Source organism: Myotis nattereri (assembly GCF_964212035.1).
Source record: "Myotis nattereri genome assembly, chromosome: 5".
Classification (NCBI taxonomy): Eukaryota; Metazoa; Chordata; class Mammalia; order Chiroptera; family Vespertilionidae; genus Myotis; species Myotis nattereri.
Window position 1 is genome coordinate 28,984,845 of NC_138080.1, and position 23,559 is coordinate 29,008,403.

The 23,559-nt window shown below is 59.8% G+C and overlaps 2 protein-coding genes across 2 annotated transcripts in view; one reads left to right on the top strand and one right to left on the bottom strand.

Moving 5' to 3' along the window:
• Nucleotides 1-21,343, top strand: part of PTPRS (protein tyrosine phosphatase receptor type S) — a 100,834-nt gene extending 79,491 nt beyond the window's left edge. Inside the window, exons 14-35 of the mRNA XM_081091514.1 lie at nt 2,151-2,268; nt 3,817-4,425; nt 4,838-4,935; nt 5,272-5,525; nt 6,105-6,198; nt 6,493-6,708; nt 7,391-7,548; nt 8,006-8,017; nt 8,228-8,340; nt 9,543-9,590; nt 10,609-10,706; nt 10,788-10,911; nt 11,473-11,648; nt 11,733-11,852; nt 14,732-14,886; nt 15,043-15,328; nt 15,472-15,650; nt 16,617-16,743; nt 16,822-16,947; nt 19,118-19,272; nt 19,429-19,564; nt 20,177-21,343. Of these exons, the coding sequence (XP_080947640.1) occupies nt 2,151-2,268; nt 3,817-4,425; nt 4,838-4,935; nt 5,272-5,525; nt 6,105-6,198; nt 6,493-6,708; nt 7,391-7,548; nt 8,006-8,017; nt 8,228-8,340; nt 9,543-9,590; nt 10,609-10,706; nt 10,788-10,911; nt 11,473-11,648; nt 11,733-11,852; nt 14,732-14,886; nt 15,043-15,328; nt 15,472-15,650; nt 16,617-16,743; nt 16,822-16,947; nt 19,118-19,272; nt 19,429-19,564; nt 20,177-20,245 (3,471 nt within the window). The 3' untranslated portion in view covers nt 20,246-21,343. The remainder of the gene's footprint in view (nt 1-2,150; nt 2,269-3,816; nt 4,426-4,837; nt 4,936-5,271; nt 5,526-6,104; nt 6,199-6,492; nt 6,709-7,390; nt 7,549-8,005; nt 8,018-8,227; nt 8,341-9,542; nt 9,591-10,608; nt 10,707-10,787; nt 10,912-11,472; nt 11,649-11,732; nt 11,853-14,731; nt 14,887-15,042; nt 15,329-15,471; nt 15,651-16,616; nt 16,744-16,821; nt 16,948-19,117; nt 19,273-19,428; nt 19,565-20,176) is intronic.
• The window catches only part of KDM4B (lysine demethylase 4B), a 254,493-nt gene that overhangs the window by 43,900 nt on the left and 187,034 nt on the right, over nt 1-23,559 (bottom strand). The window lies entirely within an intron of this gene.

A 23,559-nucleotide genomic window follows, 5' to 3' on the forward strand; every position in this document is an offset into this window, starting at 1 on the left:
CACTGGCGTGCTCTTCCCGCGCGGGCCGTGCCTTGCTGTTCTGTGACACCCACCCCTGCACGCCCCTTGTCAAAGGGTCTCCTCCCCTGGGTCCCCGATGCACCCCTCTTGGAGCCAGCAGTCTCAGTTTTCACATCAGGCAAATGGGCCCAGCAGCCCCAGGGGCACCTGCGGGGGACCCCAGAGGGGTGACCTGGACACAAGACAGAGGTCATCTCTTATCCTTCTTACCTGGGTGGCCCCTAGATCCCAGTTACACACATACACACACCCCACTTGCAGTCCTCTCCATTTGCACAAGCCGTTCTGAGGCCTGGGATGCCTTTCCTACGGCGCCCACCCACTCCTCCACCCCACCACCTCCCTGTCGGACCCAGACCAGAGCTGCTCACTTTCCAGCCTGGCCTGACCCTTCTATCACCTGCCGCAGGCTTCCCTGACCTAGAAATTTCTCTCTCTGCTCAGAGTGTCCATTTCATTCTGGCCCTTGAGTGAGGGCGGGCGCAGTGGCCCGGGGTTAGAAAGGAGGCCTGTAGCGCCACCGTCTTCATCCTTCCAAGCTTGTTCCGGAGGCCCTGGGCCCGGCTGGGGTTGCTGTGTGACTCTGGGCCAGTCGCCGCCTCTCTGGGCTGTCTTTCTGCCTTTCATACAGAGGCCACAGGCTCTCCTGGGAGGGTCTAAATGTGAGGCTCAGGGGCAGGAGACCCTCTGTTCATGCATCCCTGCCCCCTCCTCATGCTCTTGACCTGGGGACCCCTCTGAACTCCCAGGCATGCTGGACGTGTTTGTGGTGTGCATGTGTGGGGACATGGACACGTGTGTGATGGTGTTCATGGGTGTGTGTGCAAGCAGGGTGCTCTGGCATTGGTTGAACAAGCAGTCATTGACGGAGCACCTACTGTAGGCTAGCTCCTGAGAGAGGTGCTGCAGAAATGACAGCTCTGAGCCTGCCCTCCCTGGGTCACAGTCCAGTGTGGGAGAGGGGTGTCATGGGAAAGAGATACAAATATGTGTAGTTACAGCACTGGCGGAGGCCGGTGTAGACTGGTGTAAATGCCAGCTCTCCAGATGGGTGGGTGGGGCCACCCTGATCTGTAGCATTTGGCGTAAATACTCCCACCACGTCAGTTTCAAGCTACAGCTAGGTGTGCAGGGGCTCATGGTTGTATAGTTTTCTACCACAAGGGACAAGTGACCCAATAGCCTAGTGGTAAACATAGTAGAATAGTTAGGACGGGGGTATTGAGTATTTAATACCTTTGTGCTTTAAATTTTTTTTTTATTTAATTGTAAGTTTACATAATTTACATATATATATATATATTTTATTGACTTTTTACAGAGAGGAAGGGAGAGAGAGTTAGAAACATCAATGAGAGAGAAATATCGATCAGCTGCCTCCTGCACATCTCCTACTGGAGATGTGCCCGCAACCCAGGTACATGCCCTTGACCGGAATCTAACCTGGGACCTTTCAGTCTGCAGGCCGACGCTCTATCCACTGAGCCAAACCGGTTTCGGCCTAATTTACTTTTTAGTATTGGCTGTGTTTAATAACTGGCTCACAAAATTCCTGAATATTTGAATATTGGCTCTCGTGAGCTGGTATAGGAAATTCCAGCACACCAATGGTCGTAGTGGAGGCAGGGAAGAGCCTGTGCAAAGGTCCTGTGGCAGGACTGGGGCTGGCGTGTTGGAGGAGCAGTAAGGAGGTCCTTGTAGCTGGAGCAGAGTGGGTGAGGGGAACAGAAGGAGGTGAGAGCGGGGAGGAGATATGGCAGGGATTGCAGGGCCTTCTAGGCCATGGGGAAGACTTGGGATTTTACCCCAAGGGAGGTGGGAAACCTAGAGAGCTGTGGGCAGAGGGGGGATGGGACCAACTCAGATGCTCACAGGCGCCCTCTGGTGGCTGCTGCAATGACAGACTCTGCGGTGGGAGCCTAGGGCAGGGGCAACTCCCTGTTCAGTGCGGCTGCGTGTGCCCATCTCAGCATGGACCTGCTCCGTCGGGGTCTCTGCATGAGGTTGTGTGCACGTCTTTGTCTGAGGACCAGGCCCCGCGTCCACCTTGTTTGAGCCCAGCCCTAGAAGGAGGGTGGACAGGGCTGGTCTCACCCTGCTTGCCTCACTGACCCCACCCCTGCCTGCAGGAGATGGTCATCACAAACCTGCAGCCTGAGACCACCTACTCCATCACTGTAGCCGCCTACACCATGAAAGGCGATGGCGCTCGCAGCAAACCCAAGGTGGTCGTGACCAAGGGAGCAGGTATGAGGCCCCTCCCCCCATGGCTCCTTTGCCCCTGGAGTCCCCTCAGCGAGCGTTCTTGAGCCCATGTGGGGAAAGGGTGTGCTGGGCAGGGGGAGCCGCCAGAGCAAACGGGGTGGGGGCTGCTCAAGGGGGCATTCAGGGCCCAGCAAGGCCCAACCCCATTTCCTCATCATCACTCTCTTCCTTAGCTACTTGGCTCCATCCAGATGCAGATAGTTAACAGCCACCGCTAACGCCCTCATCCTCCTGGCTTTACCCGGCTGCTCCCTCTGCTCAGACTCCCTCTCTTCCTGGCTGTCTCCTCCCCATCCTTTAGGTCGTTGCTTCGTTTCTACCTCACCCGGAAGCCTTCCCCACCCCACCCCTATCCCACAGTCTTGGTCTGATGCCTCTTCTGGGGCCCCCAGCACCCTGTCATGCCTCCGTCATGGCTCTGATCCCCTGTCATTTGGGGGCGGTGTCCTCATCGCTCCAGCTACCCCAGGAAGCCGCCTCTCCTGGCAGCCCTGCCTCAGTTTCCCCTTCTGGCTCCGCCCATCAGTCCCAAGGTTCTGTTTTTGCCCCAGCCACCATTGAGCTGAGTGAGGAGAGAGCCGTAGCTGTGAAAATGTAAGAGGGCACAGCCCAGGCAAAGGAGTGTGTTTGAGAAACAGTAGAAAGGCCTCCATCCCACTCCCCACACCCTTCCTCTCTCCGGGACACTCGTACACCTCTGACCACACAGTCTGACATTCAGGCTGGACACAGCCCCTCTCTGCATTACTGCCAGCCCCGCGCATGCTGTTTTCTGAACCTGGTTAGTCTGTATATCCTCCAGGGTCCAGTGCCCCTGTCTCCTCCTCTGAGGAGCCTCCTATGGTCTCTCAGGGACATTGCATTAGAGCTGTGCTTGCTAAGCCGAGCCTACCGCAGACACTGTGACTGCTCATAGCACAGTCCATTAAAGGTCCTGATAAGTCCTGCAGTGGGGGAAGCCTGGTTTCCTTTGCAGAGCCCAGCCTTCCCCCTTCTCTGCCTGACCCCAAAACCTCTCTTGGCTCATTCATTGCTACTCAGACTGTGAAAACCATAAGGCATGTGCAGGATTTGGGCACTGCTGTGTCCCATGGGTATTAATCAGGTACCAGCGAGGTACCTGATCCCCTGTCATTTGGGGGCAGTATCCTCATCGCTCCAGCTACCCCAGGAAGCCGCCTCTCCTGGCAGCCCTGCAAGTAAACAAGGCAAGAAATGTCTGGCTTCCTGACTAAAGGAGGAGATACATAGATGAGGCCACTGTGACGTCTGTGGGTGTTTTCCTTTATTGGGGTCTCCTTGCTGTTCCTTATGCTCACCCAGCACAGGCCTGCCTCAGGGCCTTTGCACTGCCATTCCCTCTGCCTGGAACACTGTTCCTTCCAGACCTCCCTGCGGCTCCCTACCTGCCTTCTTCACCTCGTCGTTTCTCAGGGAGGCCTCTCTGAGACCCATTTTTTAAAACTGCAACCCTACCCCGTGCTCCCTGGCGGGCAGGCGGCCACTGATGCTGGCCCTGTGTCCCCACAGTGCTGGGCCGCCCCACCCTGTCGGTGCAGCAGACCCCCGAGGGCAGCCTGCTGGCACGCTGGGAGCCCCCAGCTGGCACCACCGAGGACCAGGTGCTGGGCTACCGCCTGCAGTTCGGCCGAGAGGACTCATCACCCCTGGCCACGCTGGAGTTCCCGCCCACCGAGGACCACTACACGGCGTCGGGCGTGCACAAGGGGGCCACGTACGTGTTCCGGCTGGCAGCCCGCAGCCGAGGTGGCCTGGGCGAGGAGGCGGCGGAGGCCCTGAGCATCCCGGAGGACACGCCCCGCGGCCACCCGCAGATCCTCGAGGCGGCTGGCAACGCCTCGGCCGGCACCGTCCTGCTGCGCTGGCTGCCGCCCGTGCCTGCGGAGCGCAACGGGGCCATCGTCAAGTACACGGTGGCGGTCCGGGAGGCCGGTGCCCCGGGCCCCGCCCGCGAGACTGAGCTGCTGGCAGCGGCCGAGCCGGGCGCTGAGAACGTGCTCACGCTGCAGGGCCTCAAGCCCGACACGGCCTATGACCTCCAAGTGCGGGCCCACACGCGCCGGGGCCCCGGCCCCTACAGCCCCCCTGTCCGCTACCGGACGTTCCTGCGGGACCAAGGTAGGCGCGCGGAGACCCCGCACCAGAGCCGGACCGGGCCTTGCGCCCACCCCCGCCCCAGCCCCCTCCCTCTCCCCCGCCAGGTAAGTGGTCACTTTTCTGCTTCCTCGTGATGCTCGAGGCGAGTCTGGACCCCGAGGCTCTGGCGTTGGCAAAGGTGGGACGTGCCTCGGTGGCACCACCATCCCCCACCCCTCTTCTCCTCTGCCTTCTCTCCGCAGCCGCGCCGTCTCCCCCAGCAGGGTCTTGGGACAGGGCCAGGCAGGGCCGGGCCAGGGCCAGGCAGGAAGGCCACGGGCACAGCGGACAACAGGGAATGCCTGGGCCGCCCCACCCCACCCGCCCGCCCGGCCCTGCCTGGCACTTACTGGGCTTCTCTTCTGCTCTCTCCCGCTGGACTGCTGCCCGGTAGTCTCGCCCAAGAACTTCAAGGTGAAGATGATCATGAAGACCTCGGTCCTGCTCAGCTGGGAGTTCCCCGACAACTACAACTCGCCCACCCCCTACAAGGTGCGGCCCCGCAGGCGGGCGGGCGGGTCCGGTGTAGAGCATGGCCAGGGTGAGGGCTGGGTCTGGAGTTGGGGCTTGTTGGGGTGGTGTTGGGGTTCAGCTGGACTCGGGGCTGAGTGGGATTGGGCTTCACTGGGGATTGAGGCTCCGTCTGGGGTTGGGGTTCACTCTGGGATTAGGTCTCAAAGTTGGGACTCAGCTGGGATTGAAGTTTAATCTGGGATTAGGGCTCAGTTAGGATTGGGGCTCCAGTGAGGGTGAGGGCTCAGCTGGGATCTAGGTTTAGTCAGGGTCGGAGGTCAGCCCAGACCCCACTGAGCCAGCCCCGGCCCACAGATCCAGTACAATGGGCTCACACTGGACGTGGATGGCCGCACCACCAAAAAGCTCATCACGCACCTCAAGCCCAACACCTTCTACAACTTCGTGCTGACCAACCGCGGCAGCAGCCTGGGCGGCCTCCAGCAGACGGTCACGGCCTGGACTGCCTTCAACCTGCTCAGTGGCAAGCCCAGCGTGGCCCCCAAGCCCAACACCGATGGCTTCATCATGGTGTATCTTCCCGACGGCCAGAGCCCCGTGCCCGTCCAGTATGCCGACATCCCAGGGCCCCTCGCCCCCGTTAGCCAGCCACCATTCCTCAGCCAGGGTTGGGGCTAGGCTGGAGCCGAGGCGTGTCGGGGTGGTGTTTATAAGATGGGGGTTCCGCCAGCCCCGCCTGTGTGGTCCCCACGGAGGTCCCGTGCTTCTCACAGGAAGAGTCACTAACTGTGGCCTGTGTCTGCTTCTCCAACATCTTCTGACACCCTGTGTGCCTGACCTACTGGTTTTGGGTTCCCAGATAGGTGGGGAGGCCACTCTGCACAGACTCTCGGCCCCTGGGTGTGGCGGTAAGGGGCAGAGGAGACGTAAGGGCTCCAAAAATGTGTGGGCGTGGAAGCTGGGGCTTTGAAGGGTGCATAGGAATTCAAGAAATACAACTGCACGGGAAAGGCTTTGTAGGCAGAAGTCAGTGTGATCGATGGCCTGGAGGGTCAAACATGGCTGGGGCTGTAGGGCAGTAGACCCCATTGTAGGAGCAGAAGGGAGACTCCCCACTCGGCCCCCGGAGGGCAGCTCTGTCCGGTCGGCCTACAGGCGGCGCCCCTCTGCCGCTCCTCTCGTGACAGGAACTACTTCATTGTGATGGTGCCGCTGCGCAAGTCTCGTGGTGGCCAGTTCCTGACCCCACTGGGCAGCCCGGAGGACATGGACCTGGAGGAGGTGAGGGCCAGGGCCCAGCCTGCCCGGGACATGTCCCAGCCGGCCCTGAGCCCCGGGGCGGACGGGTCCCAGCCGCCCTGAGCCCTGGGGGATCCCAGCCGCCCTGAGCCCCAGGGCGGACGGGTCCCAGCCACCCTGAGCCCCGAGGGTCCCAGCCGCCCTGAGCCCCGGGGATCCCAGCCGCCCTGAGCCCCGGGGATCCCAGCCGCCCTGAGCCCCGGGGAGGACACGTCCCAGCCGCCCTGAGCCCCGGGGATCCCAGCCGCCCTGAGCAGCCCGCGCCTGTTTCCGTAGCTCATCCAGGACATCTCCCGGCTGCAGAGGCGCAGCCTGCGGCACTCGCGCCAGCTCGAGGCGCCCCGGCCCTACATCGCGGCTCGCTTCTCCGTGCTGCCCCCCACCTTCCAGCCCGGGGACCAGAAGCAGTACGGCGGCTTTGACAACAGAGGCCTGGAGCCCGGCCACCGCTACGTTCTCTTCGTGCTCGCCGTGCTGCAGAAGAGCGAGCCGGTGAGTCCCCACGGGTCCGCCCTCCCAGCCACGCCCGCCCCTCCCAGCCACGCCCGCCCCTCCCAGCCACGCCCGCTGAGGCCGCCCCTCCCAGCCACGCCCGCTGAGGCCGCCCCTCCCAGCCACGCCCGCTGAGTGAGGCCGCCCCTCCCAGCCACGCCCGCTGAGGCCGCCCCTCCCAGCCACGCCCGCTGAGTGAGGCCGCCCCTCCCAGCCACGCCCGCTGAGGCCGCCCCTCCCAGCCACGCCCGCTGAGTGAGGCCGCCCCTCCCAGCCACGCCCGCTGAGTGAGGCCGGCCCCAGTGCGGCCTCAGCCCCGGGCCCTGACCTGGGAGCCAGACACCGATCCTCCCAGCTTCCTGGGCCCAGGGAAGGACTTGAAGTCGGGGGATGCCAAGAGGAAGGAACTTGGGAATTGGGGCTTTGGCTGGATGGGTAGGAGTTCAACCAGAAAGGGCACCGCAGGATCTGCATGTGCAAAGGTCTGGAGGCACAAGAGGAACGGAAAGGAGTTGAGAGTGGCAGGCGGGGATGGGGGGTGCCAGGTTGGCAAGGGCCAGGGTTCTCAGGAGCCAGAGGCAGGTGGGGAGCCTGGGAGGGGCATCGGGGTCTGTGGAGGAAGGCACGTCTGGCTCTGAGGAGGAGGGACGCTGAGGGAGGTTCTCTCCACCTGTGTGCGCAGACGTTCGCCGCCAGTCCCTTCTCAGACCCCTTCCAGTTGGACAACCCGGACCCCCAGCCCATCGTGGATGGCGAGGAGGGGCTCATCTGGGTGATCGGGCCCGTGCTAGCCGTGGTCTTCATCATCTGCATCGTTATTGCCATCCTCCTCTACAAGAAGTGAGGCCCCGCACTCCCCTGGACAGAAGGGGGTTCCCGGAAAAGGGGGGTGTCTGGGGGGGTCATCTCAGAAGATCATCACGGGAGCCCTCAATGGTATCGATGGGGAACCCGAGCCCAGAGGTTAAGCTGCTTGATCAAAGTAACACAGTCCAGCAGGACGGGTTCACACCGGCCAGAGGCTTGACCCCCCTTAGTCCCCACAGTCCCCTGAGGGGGAAGGTGTGGGGCAGAGGCTGTCAGTCCAGTTTAATGACGATAGCGGCCGCGTGGGCCCGGTCTCAGCTTGGACAGGGTGGGTGGTGGGCCCGCAACCAGGATGAGCCCTGTTTCCTGGGTGAGACCGAGGCTCAGAGAGGTTAGGAAAGCCACCCACCATTACCGAGCAGGCCCATGTGGCCAGCACACCCTCACCTGTCTTCTTTCCCTCCTCTCCTGTGCCTGCTTTTGGGAGCAGCAAACCTGACAGGTAAGAACTGGCCCGCCCTTCTAGAGGCCCAGGGAGGCTGAGGAAGGGGGGTGGGGGAGGGCCTGGCTGCTCCTGTAGTTGCACACGTGTGTACACATGACCCTGGGAACCCCAGTCGTGTGTATACACAGGGCCTGGAGTGTGTTCACACGTGCATACACGTCTGTGGGCACATGCTGGCACTCGCCGATTCTTCTCTCTCCTCCAAAGTAAACGCAAGGACTCGGAGCCCCGCACCAAATGCCTGCTGAACAACGCCGACCTCGCCCCCCACCACCCCAAGGACCCCGTGGAAATGAGGCGCATTAACTTCCAGACACCAGGTATGTGCTTACCCCAGGTGCCAGGGACAGCACTGCCCGGGGAGAGGGAGCTGCCTGCGGCGACCCTCCCCGGCCTCGCCACACTGTGCTCGGTGCAGCCAGGTCCCGATTCCCAGCTTCCTACCTGTGCCAGGCTTGGAACTCTCACGGGTCAGTTCCACTTTACAACCAAACGAGGCTTTTGCTGTCTTCTGTGGGGAGCTTAAAGGACGTGTTAAACCACAGAGCCTTCCTCCTTTCTTCTGGCAGAAAGAGCTATGCTTCTGTTCACACCTCTAGTCTGAAGACCACTTGGCCTTTTCCCACACTCCCTGGGATGTGCCCCTAGCAAGACACTAATTACACCTCCCACACGGCCCGCATCTCCCCTCCACGCCACAGATGCTCGCGCGCCGTCTGCCTCCGAACAGCTCCCTGTAGATGAGTAAGATGCAGCTTAGGTCACCTCCACGCCCGGTGGGAAACTGAATCAGTCTTGTCCGTGATCATCTTCACATACAGGAACCACGCACTTCCGCCTCCTCCTTCTGACCGGCTCGTGCCAGCTGCTTCTAACCAAACAAGGGGCTTTTCATGTAACTGATGGTGGCTGTTCCTAACGTGGTTCCCTCGTTCCCGCCACCCGCGCTCTAGAATCTGCTTTCTGTTTCTGACTGGTCCATATTAACTCGGTTTCCAACCAAATAGAGATTTTAAACATATTTAACGGATGGCTGCCGTCCTCCGTAGGAATCACGGAAGGTCTCATGTGGCACCTCTAACGTACTCCCTTCTCTTCTCTCTCCGGTGGCAGCTGTTTCCATTTAAATGAGGGTTTCAAACTTGTGTGTTTAACTGACGGCTGACGTCCTCTTAAAGTTCATGGCGTCGGCCCCTGTCCTTCCAAGACCCTCAGGTCTCCCTCACCATCCTGCCTTCTCCAAACCCCGCCATGACCCACACAGGGACCCAGGGCCAGAGGGGTGTGGGTGACGTTGACGGAAGAAACCAAAACTGCGGGATCCTCCCAGAGTCGTGGCTAAACACCGGGCAGCGGAAGCAGCCGCTGCTCCGGGTCCTGGGGTCGGGCCGCAGCGCGTGTCCCTCGCGGCTGACGTGCTCGGCCCTGCGTCTGTCGGCAGCCGTGTGCGTGCACCCAGCACGGGGTGGGGGAGGCAGCGCCCCGCGTGTTTTCATTTATTTATTGTTTGCTGTTTCTGCAGATTCAGGCCTCAGCAGCCCCCTCAGGGAGCCGGGGTTTCACTTTGAAAGTTAGTTCCTGTGTCTTTCTGTTCTCGGCTCCCTTCCCCACCCGCCCCTCGTTTGTTTTCATCTTTGGTTTCTCCATCCCGCCACCTCTCTCTGCCCACCTGTCCTGCGCTGGCTTCAGGGGAAAGGGGTCTGGCCCACTGTGCCCTTAGCGTGCTGGTGGTGACTGTGTGCAGGGGTGGGGACAGGGACGTAGGTGAGACACATACGAACGGAAGAACAGGAACCCACCCCTGTGACAGGCAGGGAGAGCCACCAGGCAAGTGGACACCAGCCTCACACTCCATAGGGAGGGCTCTTGGAGACCCCCGGGGGCCCCCACCAGAACAACAGGTGTTCACCAGCCGGCCTGACAACGCTTGACCCGTTTGATGTAGCCGCAGAGTGCGAGTGTGAGCGCACAGGGAGCACTGGCCGGGGCATGGAGACGGGTCTGGCAGACCCAGATACCAGGAAGAAAGAGCCAGGCCCACCCACTCCCTCCAGGCACCACCCACCCCAGGGGCTCGAAGATCAGGGCTGTCACCCATCCATGTACAGGATGAGGACACGGGCCGCAGCGTGAGGGGCGCAGTGCCTGCCCCGGGCCGGCGGAGACACTGCCTGCAGGCCCTCGGCTCTCCTGGCAGAGGACCCGTCGGCCCCCGGACCCCAACGGGCAGAAAGGAGTGTCTCCCACCCCGGGGAACAGTGAGGCCCAGCCAGCTGCCATCGCTTCTCCATTTCTGTGTCACCCGCCTGCTTCCTGCCACGAGGCACCAGGAGCTGGAAGTCCTCCAGGGCACCCCTTCCCCGGCTGGGTGGGGACGGAGCGGGAGGACCGTGTGAGCAGGGGTGCGGGCGTGGCCGGGCCTGCAGCCCCCGCTGCTCCACTCAGACCCTCGGGCCACGGTCCCTGCACCCACCAGGCCCTCTAACCACGGCTCGTCCATCGCAGACTCACACTGTAGAGCACCCCACCCCCGGCCTCGGGCTGGCCCCCCATGACCGGCCGCCCCGCGGGGTCTGCTCTCCCCACAGGCATGCTTAGCCACCCGCCGATCCCCATCTCAGACATGGCCGAGCACACGGAGCGCCTCAAGGCTAATGACAGCCTCAAGCTCTCCCAGGAGTACGAGGTGAGCTGAACCCTTCCCCCAGTCCCCCCCCCCCCAGGCTCTCCGATGGCCACCTGACACCCCCACCTCCCCTTCCCGCAGTCCATTGACCCAGGCCAGCAGTTCACGTGGGAGCATTCCAACCTGGAAGTGAACAAGCCCAAGAACCGCTACGCCAACGTCATTGCCTACGACCACTCCCGCGTCATCCTCCAGCCCATCGAAGGTAGCACGCGGTCCCGGGCCCTCCTGCCCTCCTCCCCCCGAGTGCCCACAGCCCCTGCCCCGCCTCCAGGCCATGGGGCAGGCCAGCGTAGACAAGCTAGGGGGGAGGGGGGGCGCGGGGGAAGAAGCCTGATTCTGGGCTCAGGCCTGGTCCAGCACCAGAAACCGCTGGGGATTGTTAGCTGTATATTTAAGTGATGGCTGCTATCCCTTACGTGTTTCCACCGGCCACTCCACACCGCTCCACTCAACTGGAGCCGCTCTGCCACCCAGGGGCGGAGGGCAGGGTCTGGGGCATTTCTGTGGTCCCAGGTTGGAGGAGGGGGTTGCTCGTGACAGCTAGAGGGTGGGGCCGGGGATGCTGCTCCACGCCCTGCCGTGCCCAGGACGGCCCCACAGCGCACAATCTGGCCCCACTTGGCAGCAGTGCTGAGGTGGGATCCCCACGATTTGCTGGGGGACAGATCGGGGCGCTCCAAGAGGGCTTCCAGTTGGGCTCATGGAGCCAGGCTGAAAGGACGGGGCACCCCCACTGATCTCCGGCTTCTCGCCCGGGCCGTAGGCATCGTGGGCAGTGACTACATCAACGCCAACTATGTGGATGGCTACCGACGGCAGAACGCGTACATCGCCACGCAGGGGCCACTGCCCGAGACCTTCGGGGACTTCTGGCGCATGGTGTGGGAGCAGCGCTCGGCCACCATCGTCATGATGACCCGGCTAGAGGAGAAATCGCGGGTGAGGCCTGGACCCCGCCCCCCACCCCCAGAGTCCCCAGCCAGCCCAGGCTCACACTCACCTCCATTCTCCTTTCCGGCACAGATCAAATGTGATCAGTACTGGCCCAACAGGGGCACGGAGACCTACGGCTTCATCCAGGTAACGCTGCTGGACACCATCGAGCTGGCCACGTTCTGCGTGCGGACCTTCTCCCTGCACAAGGTGGGCAGGCCAGGCTGGAGGCTGCAGAGGGAGGATGGGGGGGGGCGGGGACGGGGAGGCAGAGGAGAAAGATGGGCCCAGCTTCTGCCCATTGACCCAGGCTGACCACATTCTCAGGAAGCCCATTTTATGGATGGGGAAACTGAGGCCCGGAGTGGGGCACCTCGTGTCCCTGGCCACAGCAAGAGGACAAAACCAGCAGAATCCAGTTGAGCAGTGAATCTGTTATCCCCCTGGGCCTGGGTCAGGTCCTGGCAGAGGTCGCTAAGCCCTGCCCTTATGGGAGCTTAAGTCTGGGGTGGAGCCGAGCTGGAGGGACCCTGCAGGCCTTGGGCAGTCAGGGCTGGGCCAGAGGTAATCTTAGATAAGTACTTGCCTGAAGGCTGCTCGCCATAACGCGGTTCCCCTGTCCTACGTCGGTGGTTCGCCATTGCAGCAGCCTGCCACCCAGAGGGGAGATTGTCGTGACGGGGAGCGGAGGTGCTTACCACACCACGACCCTCCCTCCACTCAGTCAGGTCCTCTCAGCATTGAGCACAGGCCTGGCCCGAGCATCAGAAAGCTGAGAGGATGGACCAGGGGAGGCAGTGAGGATTCTTAGCTCATTCACACACGCCCAGCACTTGCTGTGTGTCAGGCCCTGACCTGGCACCAGGACACAGCAGGGACCAAGACAGATGGAATATCCTGACCTTGTGGGGCTTAGTCTAGTGGACAAGACACAGACCAAAGACATGCAAATAATAGATCTTTTCTTATTAAATGTATTGCCGTTGGTTGATAATACGTTTAGGGCAGCGGTTCTCCACCTGTGGGTCGCCACCCCTTTGGGGGTCGAACGACCCTTTCACAGGGGTCGCCTAAGACCATCAGAAAACACATATGTAATTACATATTGTTGTTGTGATGAATCACTATGCTTTAATTATGTTCAATTTGTAACAATGAAAATACATCCTGCATATCAGATATTTACATGACGATTCATAACAGTAGCAAAATTACAGTTATGAAGTAGCAACGAGAATAATTTTATGGTTGGGGGTCACCACAACATGTGGAGCTATATTGAAGGGTCGTGGCATTAGGAAGGTTGAGAACCACTGGGTTAGGGCGTCTGTCTGGGTAACATGACATCTCTACACTCCATTGTGTGCTCACCACCGAGTCCCGTCGCCTCCTGTCGCTGTGTATTTGACCCCCTTTATCCTTGTCCCCCACCCCCTTTCCCCTCTGGGAACCACCATTCTGTTGTCTGTACTTAAGAGTTTGCTCATGTGTTGCTTCCTGTGCTTTCCCGTCTGACTGACTTCACGCAGCATAATATTCTCAAGGTCCACTCACGTAGTCACCAATGGCAGTATTTGGTCTTCGCTTTTGGCTGCGTAGCATTCCACTGTGTGTACGGACCGCGTCCTCTGCACCCGCTCATCCTTCGGAGGGCACTGCGGTTGTCTCCGTGCCTTGGCCGCCGTGAATAATGTCGCAGTGAGCGTAGGGGTACACAGATCTTTGTGTGTGGTCGGTCAAGTGTTTCAGGTAGATCCCCAGGAGAGGGGTTGCTGGGCCAGGTGGGTTATTGTTAATTTTTTGAGGAGCCTCCGTCGTGTTTTCGTAGTGGCTGTGCCAGTTGACGTTCCCACCGGCTGTGAGTGAGGGCTCCCTTTTCTCCACAGCCTTTCCAGCACTTGCTGTGACTTGTCTTGTTGGTAATAGCCATTTTGGCAGGGGTGAGGTGGTACCTCCTTGTGGTTTGGATTGATATTTCCCTGGTAGCTAGTGAGGTTGGGCATCTGTATGTCCTGGGAAATTGTTCAGGTCCTCTGCCCATATTTTAATCAGGTTGTTTCGTGGTTGTTGAGTTGTATGAATTCTTTATATATTTTGGATATTAGCCCTGTATTCGAATATCACTTGCAAATGTGTTTCTCCCATTTAGTTGGTTGCCTGTTTGTTTTGTTGATGGTTTCTTTTGCTGTGCCGCAGCTTTTTCGCTTGACGCGGTCCCATTCATTTATTGTTTTTCTTTTACTTCTCTTGCCTTTGAGGGGGGTGAGGTCAAGTTCACAAAAACCCCTCTGAGCCCAAGGTCCAAAAACGACAAAATCTCATGTGTAGGGTTAAAATAAAGGAGAGGAGAGGAATAGAATGTGTACTGGGGAACCTGGAGGAAGTGAGGAAGGGAGCCATGAGATGTGGAGAAATAGCATTCCAGGCAGAGGGCACAGCTAGTGCAAAGGCCCTGGGGCAGGACCATAGCTGGTGCATTGGAAGAACAGTGAGAAGGCCATGTGGCTGAGTGAACAGTGGGGAGAGAGAGAGGAGTTGAGGATAGGGAGGGGATGGGAAGGTTGTGCAGGGCCGGTGGGCCATGGGGAGGACTTGGGCTTTTACCCCAAGGGAGGTGGGAGCTCTTGAGGGCTGTCGGCACAGGAGGTACGGGACCTGACCCATGCTCACAGGCGCTCTCTGGCTTCTGGGGGGGTGGCACCGGCAGACTGGAGGGGCCAGGATGGCGATGGGGAGGACTGTGGTGATTGCCATGAGGGGGTGAGAAGTGGGCGGTGTGGGATAGACTCTGAAGGCAGTGATAGTGTTGGCCGGTATGTTGGGCGTAGAAAGGGAGTCACGCCGAGGGTGACATTGAAGTTGTGGTCAGAGCCCCTGCAAGGATGGGACACCACCAGCTAAGATGGCGGGAGCAGGTGGAGGGAGAAAGTGGGGGCACAATGTTGGCCCAGTCGTGTGAGACAGACATGAAGCTTTCCTGTGGGGACCCCTCTGTGTCGGGGCAGCTGGACCCCAAGTCATATGGGCGCAGGGGTCGGAGGCGTGTGGGTGGTGGGCTGTGGTGACAGGTGTGTCCCTGTGGCTCCCAGAACGGCTCCAGCGAGAAGCGTGAAGTCCGCCAGTTCCAGTTCACGGCGTGGCCGGACCACGGGGTGCCCGAGTACCCAACCCCATTCCTGGCTTTCCTACGGAGAGTCAAGACCTGCAACCCCCCCGATGCCGGCCCCGTCGTGGTCCACTGCAGGTAGGCGGGTCCCCGTCTCTGCACCCCGCTCCCACCTACACCCCTCTCCCACCTGCACCCCACTCCCACCTGTGTCCTGTTCCCACCTGTGCGCCCTGTGCGCCCTGCTCGCCCTCCCCTCCCCTGAGGACCCTGGTCGCCACCCTGTCCCCGCAGCGCCGGGGTGGGCCGCACCGGCTGCTTCATCGTCATCGACGCCATGCTGGAGCGCATCAAGCCGGAGAAGACGGTGGACGTGTACGGCCACGTGACGCTCATGCGGTCCCAGCGCAACTACATGGTGCAGACCGAGGACCAGTACAGCTTCATCCACGAGGCCCTGCTGGAGGCCGTGGGCTGCGGCAACACGGAGGTGCCCGCCCGCAGCCTCTACGCCTACATCCAGAAGCTGGCCCAGGTGGAGCCCGGCGAGCACGTCACCGGCATGGAGCTCGAGTTCAAGGTGGGAAAGGGCAGGGGAGCGGAGACTGACGTCACCCCCAGCGATGGGGACAGGGTGTGGGGTGGTGATCCCTGCGACCGTGGCACCCTCGGGGCTCGGGCTGGAGGCTGTTCTGATGCCAGCCCCGCCTCCTCGCCCCCCAGCGGCTGGCCAACTCCAAAGCCCACACGTCCCGCTTCATCAGTGCCAATCTGCCTTGTAACAAGTTCAAGAACCGCCTGGTGAACATCATGCCGTACGAGAGCACGCGGGTCTGCCTGCAGCCCATCCGGGGCGTGGAGGGCTCCGACTACATCAACGCCAGCTTCATCGACGGCTACAGGTACCCGCTGTGCCTGGCGCCACCGGCCCCAGCGGGTCCCCGCCTGGTCCCGAGGGGCCTCCGTCCTCGCTTGGGAGCCGAAGCGGCACAGACACTGCCCCCTCGCCAGGCACAGCTGAGGCGGAGGGAGGGCTGCCGTCCGTACCGGGGTCCGTCTTCCCTTCTACACCCGTGGTTCTGTCTGAGCAATTCTGTCCCCCAGCGGAAATGTGGCCAAGTCTAGGGACTTTTAAAAACATGTAAACTTGTATGGATTTAGGAGAGAGACAAACGTCGATGATGAGAGAGGATCATTGATTGGCTGCCCCCTGCATGCCCCCACCGGGGATCAAGCCCACAGCTGCAACCTGGGCATGTGCCCTGACCAGGAATCGAACCCTGACCTCCTTGGTTCATAGGTCGAGGGTCAGCCACTGAGCCACACGGGCTGGGCTAAGGACATTTTTGATTGTCATGATTTGAGTACGTGTGGAGGGGAGAGGTGGCTACCACTGGCATATAGTGGGTGGGGGCCAGGGGATTTTGCCCAGAACAGTGCCCATCACAGAGTGAGCCAGCCTTGAAGGTCAGTCCTGCTGACGCTGAGAAACCGTGGCCGAAGGTGGTTGTCTGGGCAGAAGGTACCACTGTGCCAAGGCCTGGCTGGGAGAGAGGACTTGGCCTGTGTCAGTGACCCAAGTAGTTTACTGGCACTGGAGGGAGGTGGCGCGGGCAGTTCTGCGAGCTGGAATGTATCCCGAGGCTGCTGGCTTTCCTGTGTGTGAAATGGGGGGACTGGGAGGGCCGAGTTGGACGGGGAGGCGGCCCACTGGTCAGCCCGGTCCAAGGAGGCGGGCACGTGGCAGGTGCGGCTGCCGAGGTCCTGCTTTGCTCCTGACCCATCGGGAGCATCAACCAGCGCCAGGCCTCGGCCCGGGGCCCCCCACCAGCCTGGACTCACCGCCCCCTCCCCCCCGGACCCCACAGGCAGCAGAAGGCCTACATCGCCACGCAGGGGCCGCTGGCGGAGACCACGGAGGACTTCTGGCGCATGCTGTGGGAGAACAACTCCACCATCGTGGTGATGCTCACCAAGCTGCGGGAGATGGGCCGGGTACGCGGGGGACGCGGAGGGCGGGGCGGGGCCGGCGGCACCGGACAGGGCTGACCACGGACGCCATCCCCTCGACAGGAAAAGTGTCACCAGTACTGGCCGGCCGAGCGCTCCGCCCGCTACCAGTACTTTGTGGTGGACCCAATGGCGGAGTACAACATGCCCCAGTACATCCTGCGGGAATTCAAGGTCACGGACGCCCGGGTGAGTGCGGGACGGGTGGGCAGCAGGGACCAGACCCAGGCTGAGCTCACTACCTCCCTGTTGGTCTGGAGACGGCAGCCCAGTTGGGGGTAGAAGCAAAGGCCCGGGACAGGAGTCAGCACGGGGGGCGGGAGGAAAGTGAGCTGACCAGTCGCTTGTCGCCAGGTGGGTGGAAGAGGACCGTGCCCCTGTGCTGGCCCCATCGTGTCCCCTTTGAGCCTGTGGGACCCGCTCGCTAGGGAACACGGCCCAGGGGGTCATGTGATAGGGAGGGAGGCGGTGTCCCCCGGAAGCAGCAGCCTGTGGAGAGTGTGAGGGGCTGGGAGCCGGGTGGGGGATCTGCTATAGCTGGTGCTGGGGTGGAACCTGGGGCTGTGGGATGGGAAAGGGTGGGGGACCACGGGACTCGGTGCTGGGAGTTGGCACCACCCGGCAGGGAGAAATGACAAGGCAGAGGGGATGTTGGCAGGGTGGTGGGGGGGGCTGGGAAAGGGCAGGCGGGGGCTGCCAGTGGCTGGCGAAGCCGGAGTGAAGGAGCAGCATCGTTGGGCGTGGTGCTGGTGCTGGTGCTGGTGCTGGTGCTGGTGCTGCCGGTGGTTAACATGGGGCCAGTGGGTTGCTGGGAGGTGGTTGGAGAATCAGTGGAAGGTTGTACTGTTGGACGGGGAGGAGGCAAACAAGGACAGTGCTGGGAGGAAGAAGGGACCGGAGGATGGAACGAGTGGGTAACGGGATGGAGAGCGTGGCTGTGAGGGTGACGTGTTATCAGCAACGGACGGAGGGAGATCGGAGAACAGCCGGGCCCGGGGGCGGGTGATGATGGAGAAGAAAATCGATGGGAAATGGCTCTAAAAGTCAAGAATGATGAGCGCTCAGTGCAGTAGACAGTGCTGCGCGGGGTACAGACGGAGGAGGACGGGGCTGGAGAAGGCCGGTGCCAGGTGAGGAGGTGAGAGAAGGTCAGAGGAAGGTGGGTCCCCTCCAGGGTGACCCCGCGAAGGGTGGGCTGTGGGAAATGGTGCTGTTGGGTCGTGAAGAATGGAGGATGGGAGCATGAAGATGCGGACAGCGCTGCTGGGTGTGGGGAGGCCGGGTCGGAGGGAAGGATGATTGGGGGGTGGGGAGGGAACGGCAGTGGAAGGGGACGTCACTGGTGGTCCGGGATGGACAGTCGCCCGTGGGGGTAAGACAGGAGGGGTTGGTGGTGCTCTTAGGTGATAGAGGGTGGGGAGCACGGGGGCCCCACTGACCTGCGGGGGATGTGCTCCAAGACCACAGTGGAAGCCTGAGCCTGTAGCTAGTACTGAGCCCTGGATATATGACGGTTTCCTCATACGTACGTACCAGCTACACACAGTAAGAGATTAACAGTAGCTAACAAGCACTAGTGATAAAGTAGAGCAGCTGTAACAAGATACTGTGACAAAAGCTATTGAGTGGCTTTGGGGCCACGTGAGGTGAGACTTGGGTCACTGGAAGGTGAGCTCTGCGGTGCCGCCACAGTCGATCTGAAGGCCAGGACGGCCGCTAAGCGACTGACGGGCGGGAGCGGATGCAGTGCCCACACACCGGGCAAAGGGACGCCCCGTACCAGGCAGAGCAGGGCGTGAGGTTCCGTCACACTCCTCAGTGTCATACCATCTAAAACTTACCAACTGGGAAATGCCAGAAATAAGCAATTCCTATTTTGGACCCTAGTTGACTGCGGGTAACTGAAAGCGTGGAACCGAAACTGCAGATAAGGGAGGGGCTGCTGTCATCTGTGGGGGCCCGGGGGGGGGGGGGGCGGAACGGCTCGGGCAGGAAGTGAGGAGTTGGAGCGTGGATGGTGGAAGGCTCCGTTGGGTGGTGAAGGATGAAAGATGATGGTGTGGGGAGGTGCTCGGAGCCAGAGGACATGGAGGTGGGTGGGGTGGGCGGGGGGATGGCCGGGCAGGGAGGTGCTGGATGGCCTCTGGTTGTGGAGGGAGGAGCAGTGGGGAGTGGACAGTGTCCATGGGGGATGGTGACATAGATGGGAGGAAGGTGTTGCTGGCAATGAGACTGGAGCATCTCGGTGGAAGATGGTGCGTGAGTCCTCAGGGCGGGCGGGGACGGGTGGGGGATGGGACGGGAAGCAGCCCTGCCTCCACGCACCTCAGTAGCGAGGTGGGGCTCTTCTCTTTTCCAGGACGGCCAGTCGCGGACCGTCCGGCAGTTCCAGTTCACGGACTGGCCGGAGCAGGGCGTGCCCAAGTCGGGGGAGGGCTTCATTGACTTCATCGGCCAAGTGCACAAGACCAAGGAGCAGTTCGGCCAGGACGGCCCCATCTCCGTCCACTGCAGGTGCGCTGCTCCCCGAGCCCAGCCCACTTTCTGGCCGGGGAAACTGAGGCCTGAGGAGGGTAACCGTCAGCCTCGGGCAGTCCAGTCTGAGCTATTTCCATGCCTGGGGAGCGGGGGCCCCGAGCCCCTGCCGCTGAGCTGCCCTTCCCCCCACAGTGCCGGCGTGGGCAGGACCGGCGTCTTCATCACGCTCAGCATCGTGCTGGAGCGGATGCGGTACGAGGGCGTGGTGGACATCTTCCAGACGGTGAAGATGCTGCGGACCCAGAGGCCGGCCATGGTGCAGACGGAGGTGAGGCAGGGGCGGGGGAGACGCCCCGGCTGGAAACTGTCTCCAGATCCTCAGTTTCCTCCTCTGTGAGGTGGGCTCGTTGTGAATGGGTGGCCCTCAATGCCTCCTGCTTTGGGCTGGAAGGGGCTAGTCAACTCTCGACACAAGAGCAGATTGAAGTCCAGAGCCAAGAGGTGTCCCCTGGAGTGGACGCAGAGGGGCCCATTCCAGTCCCAGAGTCGCAGCAAGTTTATGGCTCAGCCAGGACCCCAGGACGGCCACGGATTCTGAGACCCCACCGCTCCCCGACCGGGAGACTGAGCCCCGAGTGGGGAGGGTCTTCCCTGTGACCGCACTCCCGCTGGGCCTTTTCACGATGTCCCCAAACCCTTCTGGAGAGACTGGCAGAGTCAGACTCCCAGCCCGAAGGGGCAGGTGGCGGGGGCAGCTGAGCAACCAAGTCTTAAAGGATGTACATGACCTTTAGGCAGAGACGGGGGAGGGCGTTCGGGTGGAGAGTCAGCCCATACAAGGGACACACGCCAGGCTGAGGAGGGTGGTGGCCCTGGGGCCCTGGGGCGCCCGGGGAGGCGTCGGAGCAGGAGAGCCCTGACTGAGCCCGTTCCCCCGCAGGACGAGTACCAGTTCTGTTACCAGGCCGCCCTGGAGTACCTGGGAAGCTTTGACCACTATGCAACCTAAAGCCATGGTCGCCCGGCCGAACTCCAGCGGCTCCAGACGCCTCTGCCAGAGCCGGTGGGGCCCGGGAGGCCTGGAGCCCGGCGGCAGCGTTTCTACACGGTCTCTGGGAACGCCGCGGCCCCTCGAGCCCCCGTGCGGCCCCCAGCAACCTCCCTGGCACCGGCCGCTGCCTTCAGATACTTGCCACATTCCTCGTCCCTTCCGATTCCAAAATGAGCAATTCCGGGGTGGGGGGAGGGGGGTGGTGAGCAAATGGGGGTTCTCCCCAGAACCAGAGGAGGGCAGGGGCCACGAACTTGACCCCTCGTCCCCCCCAGGTAGCCTTCCAGCCCTGCACTCGGGGGGCGCCGGGCTGGGAGGGCAGAATTCAGCTTTCTTTTCTCCGTGTAACTGTCCAGTGACATTTTCTTTTTTTTTAAATAGCGTATTTTTTTCCCATTTTTTTTTAAAAGAAGAAACAAACTGAAAAAAAAAAAAAAAGTGACTCGCAGTCAGTGAATTTAAAAAGAAAAACCTTGCTTATTCCTGTTACCTTCACAGTCTGTTTCTTCACGGTAGGAAACGTTCTTGTGCGGCGGCTGCGTCCGGCGGCTGCGCCCGACAGCCGGCCTCGGCGGCTTCTCCCTCTTTCCTGCCATCAGGAGCCCTGCCTCACTCGAGAATAGGACGGCCTTTTGCTCCTGGTGTTTTTTTCCTTTTTTTTCCTCTTTTTGTTTAATGATTAAATTCTCAGACATATCAAGGACAGTTCTGAGGGTGGGCGGTGGAGGGGTGGGCACTGCAGCCCGAGCCTCCCACCCCTCGCCCCGAGGAGGAGGCGCGAACAGAACGGGAGGTCCTGCCTTTTCGGGGACAGGGAGGCTGTGTGCTGCCCCCGTTCAGGGAGCCTTCCCCCCCCCCCGGGACTACGGGGCAGTTTTGGGGCAAAAGCAGAAAGGACGGTATCCCCCACCCCTGAGCAAGTGAGCCTCCTCTTTGTACAAGAGCAGATCTGCCGTTGCTCTCGACACTGTTTATTCACACGGAAGCAGCTGGGTGGTTTTCCCACCTCTGTGTATGTAGATATATCGACTTTGTATTAAAGGAAGATCGTCTGAACTCGGCCGTGGGTGGCATCTTTGTCGTGCCCCGGTCTGTCCCATCTTGTCCCGGGGCTGGCCGGGGCCTGGGAAGCTGTATCCTCATTCCGTCGTGTGACAGTCCAATGAGGGGCGGGGCCCAGAGAGGTGGTGTTGCTGGTCCAAGATGACACAGTGTCTAAGGGGCTGGGATTTGAACCTAGAACCCACGTTCTGGTCTTACAGGGCGGCCTCCTTGAAATAGTTATTCTTGTTGATTATAGTGTGACGACCATTGAGCACCTACCAGGAGCCAGTTCTCTGAGATGGGCATCATCAGCCCAGTTTACAGATGGGGAGACTGAGGTTCAGAGAGGGGCAGGCACTCACCCAGAGTCACACACACAGAAGCTGGAGCTGGGGTTCAGGGTCTGGTCAGTCTCACCTGCAGCCACGCTGCCTTCTCCAGAAGGGCTGGTGGTGGAGCTGAGCCCACGGAAGGCAGCATTGGGTTAGGAGCACTATTCTTAGCCGGTGAATGGGCCCATCCTCAGAGCCAGGGGATGCAGGGGGAACCATTTCCTGTCTATACCTTGACTAGAAGCCAGAGATGGGATGAAAGATGCGCTCCCCCCTCCGGTCACACACAGGCTCCAGGGATGAGAAGGGTGGTCTTAGTGAGGATGGGCCCAGGCTAGGAAAGGGTGGGTCATCCCTTTAAGAAACCATCAGGTCCAGTATTCAAAAATACATATATAAAAGATGTGACACCACCATTCATAAACTTAGTCGAATAGATTGATCAAATTCTATATTTCCCAAATTCTCAAATATTCATGGACCATCTATGAAAAATCAGCATTTAGAAAAACCAGCAGTTGACTCTTTTTTTTTTTTTTTTTTATCCTTACCCAAGGACCGTGGTCGGCAAACCGCGGCTCGCGAGCCACATGCGGCTCTTTGGCCCCTTGAGTGTGGCTCTTCCACAAAATACCGCCACACTCAAGGGGCCAAAGAGCCGCATGTGGCTTGTGAGCTGCGGTTTGCTGAGCCGCAAGTTTGCCGACCACTGCCCAAGGACATGGGTAAGGATATTTTTAGAGATCAGAAAGAAGAGAGAAATATCAGTGTGAAAGAGAGACATCAATTGGCTGCCTCCTGCATGCACCCCGATGGGATCGAATCCACAACCTGGGCATGTGCCCTGACCGGGAATCCGAACCTGCAACCTTTCAATACACTGGACAGTGCTCCAACCAACTGAGCCACCTGGCCAGGGCAGCAGTGGACACCTTTACAAATTCCATGAAACAAATATTAAATAAAATAACCTGATCTTGGCACCAAGGAGCAGATTATGTAATTAAAGTCTGCCTCCCCAAAAGACCCAATGTGGGAAATCTTAAAACATTTCTAAATGAAGCATGGGCTTAAGGAAAGAACATAAAGGAGTGTATTATGTAATGAAACCTTTGGAGTGCAGCCAAAGAGGTGCCCAGAGGAAAATGTATAGCCTTGAACACATGGTTCAGAAAACAATAAATTCAGAAACTTAGTGAACTTAAAAAACCAATGTTCCAAGCTTTCAATTCAAATAACTAGGGAGTAATAGAAAAAAATCCTAATAAAAAATAAAAGTGAAAGTGAAAATTAACTGGGAATTTTTGAGGTACTTTTGTATTAACAAAAAACATTTAGCTCCTGACTTCTGAATTCACTCTTCTTAGTGACAGATTGTGGGGCAAAATGGACAGGAAAGTCAGACTCTTACCTAAGTTTGGTCCCAGCCGAATCATCTGAGATGATTACTCTGCCCAGATAACTCCCACTCCGTCCTCAAAGCCCCATTCTAAAAGCCCCTCTGGTCTCCCTAGCCCATGACTCTGAAGTGTCTAAATAGGAGATACCTTGCCCTCCTTACTGGAAACTGGACGAAGAGGATCTTCAGGTAAAATTAATGTGTGTGACCCTCAGTTCCCTGGTTCAGCCCTTGAGATGCTCATGGCTGCGGTTGGAAGTAGGTGGTGGCGGGCAGGAATCTATCTGAGGGCTTCCTGGAAGAGGAGGACCCTTGGAAATTGTCTTAACCTACAGACATGATCACCAAGACACTAAATATCTTGGTCCTGCCACAGGAGACCATAACATACACCTCCATTTATTGAGCACTGATTGTATACTGGCCACAATATAACTTTATGCAATAAAGTTATAAATCCTTCTGATAATGGACAGATAAGAAAACAGGCGCTAAGA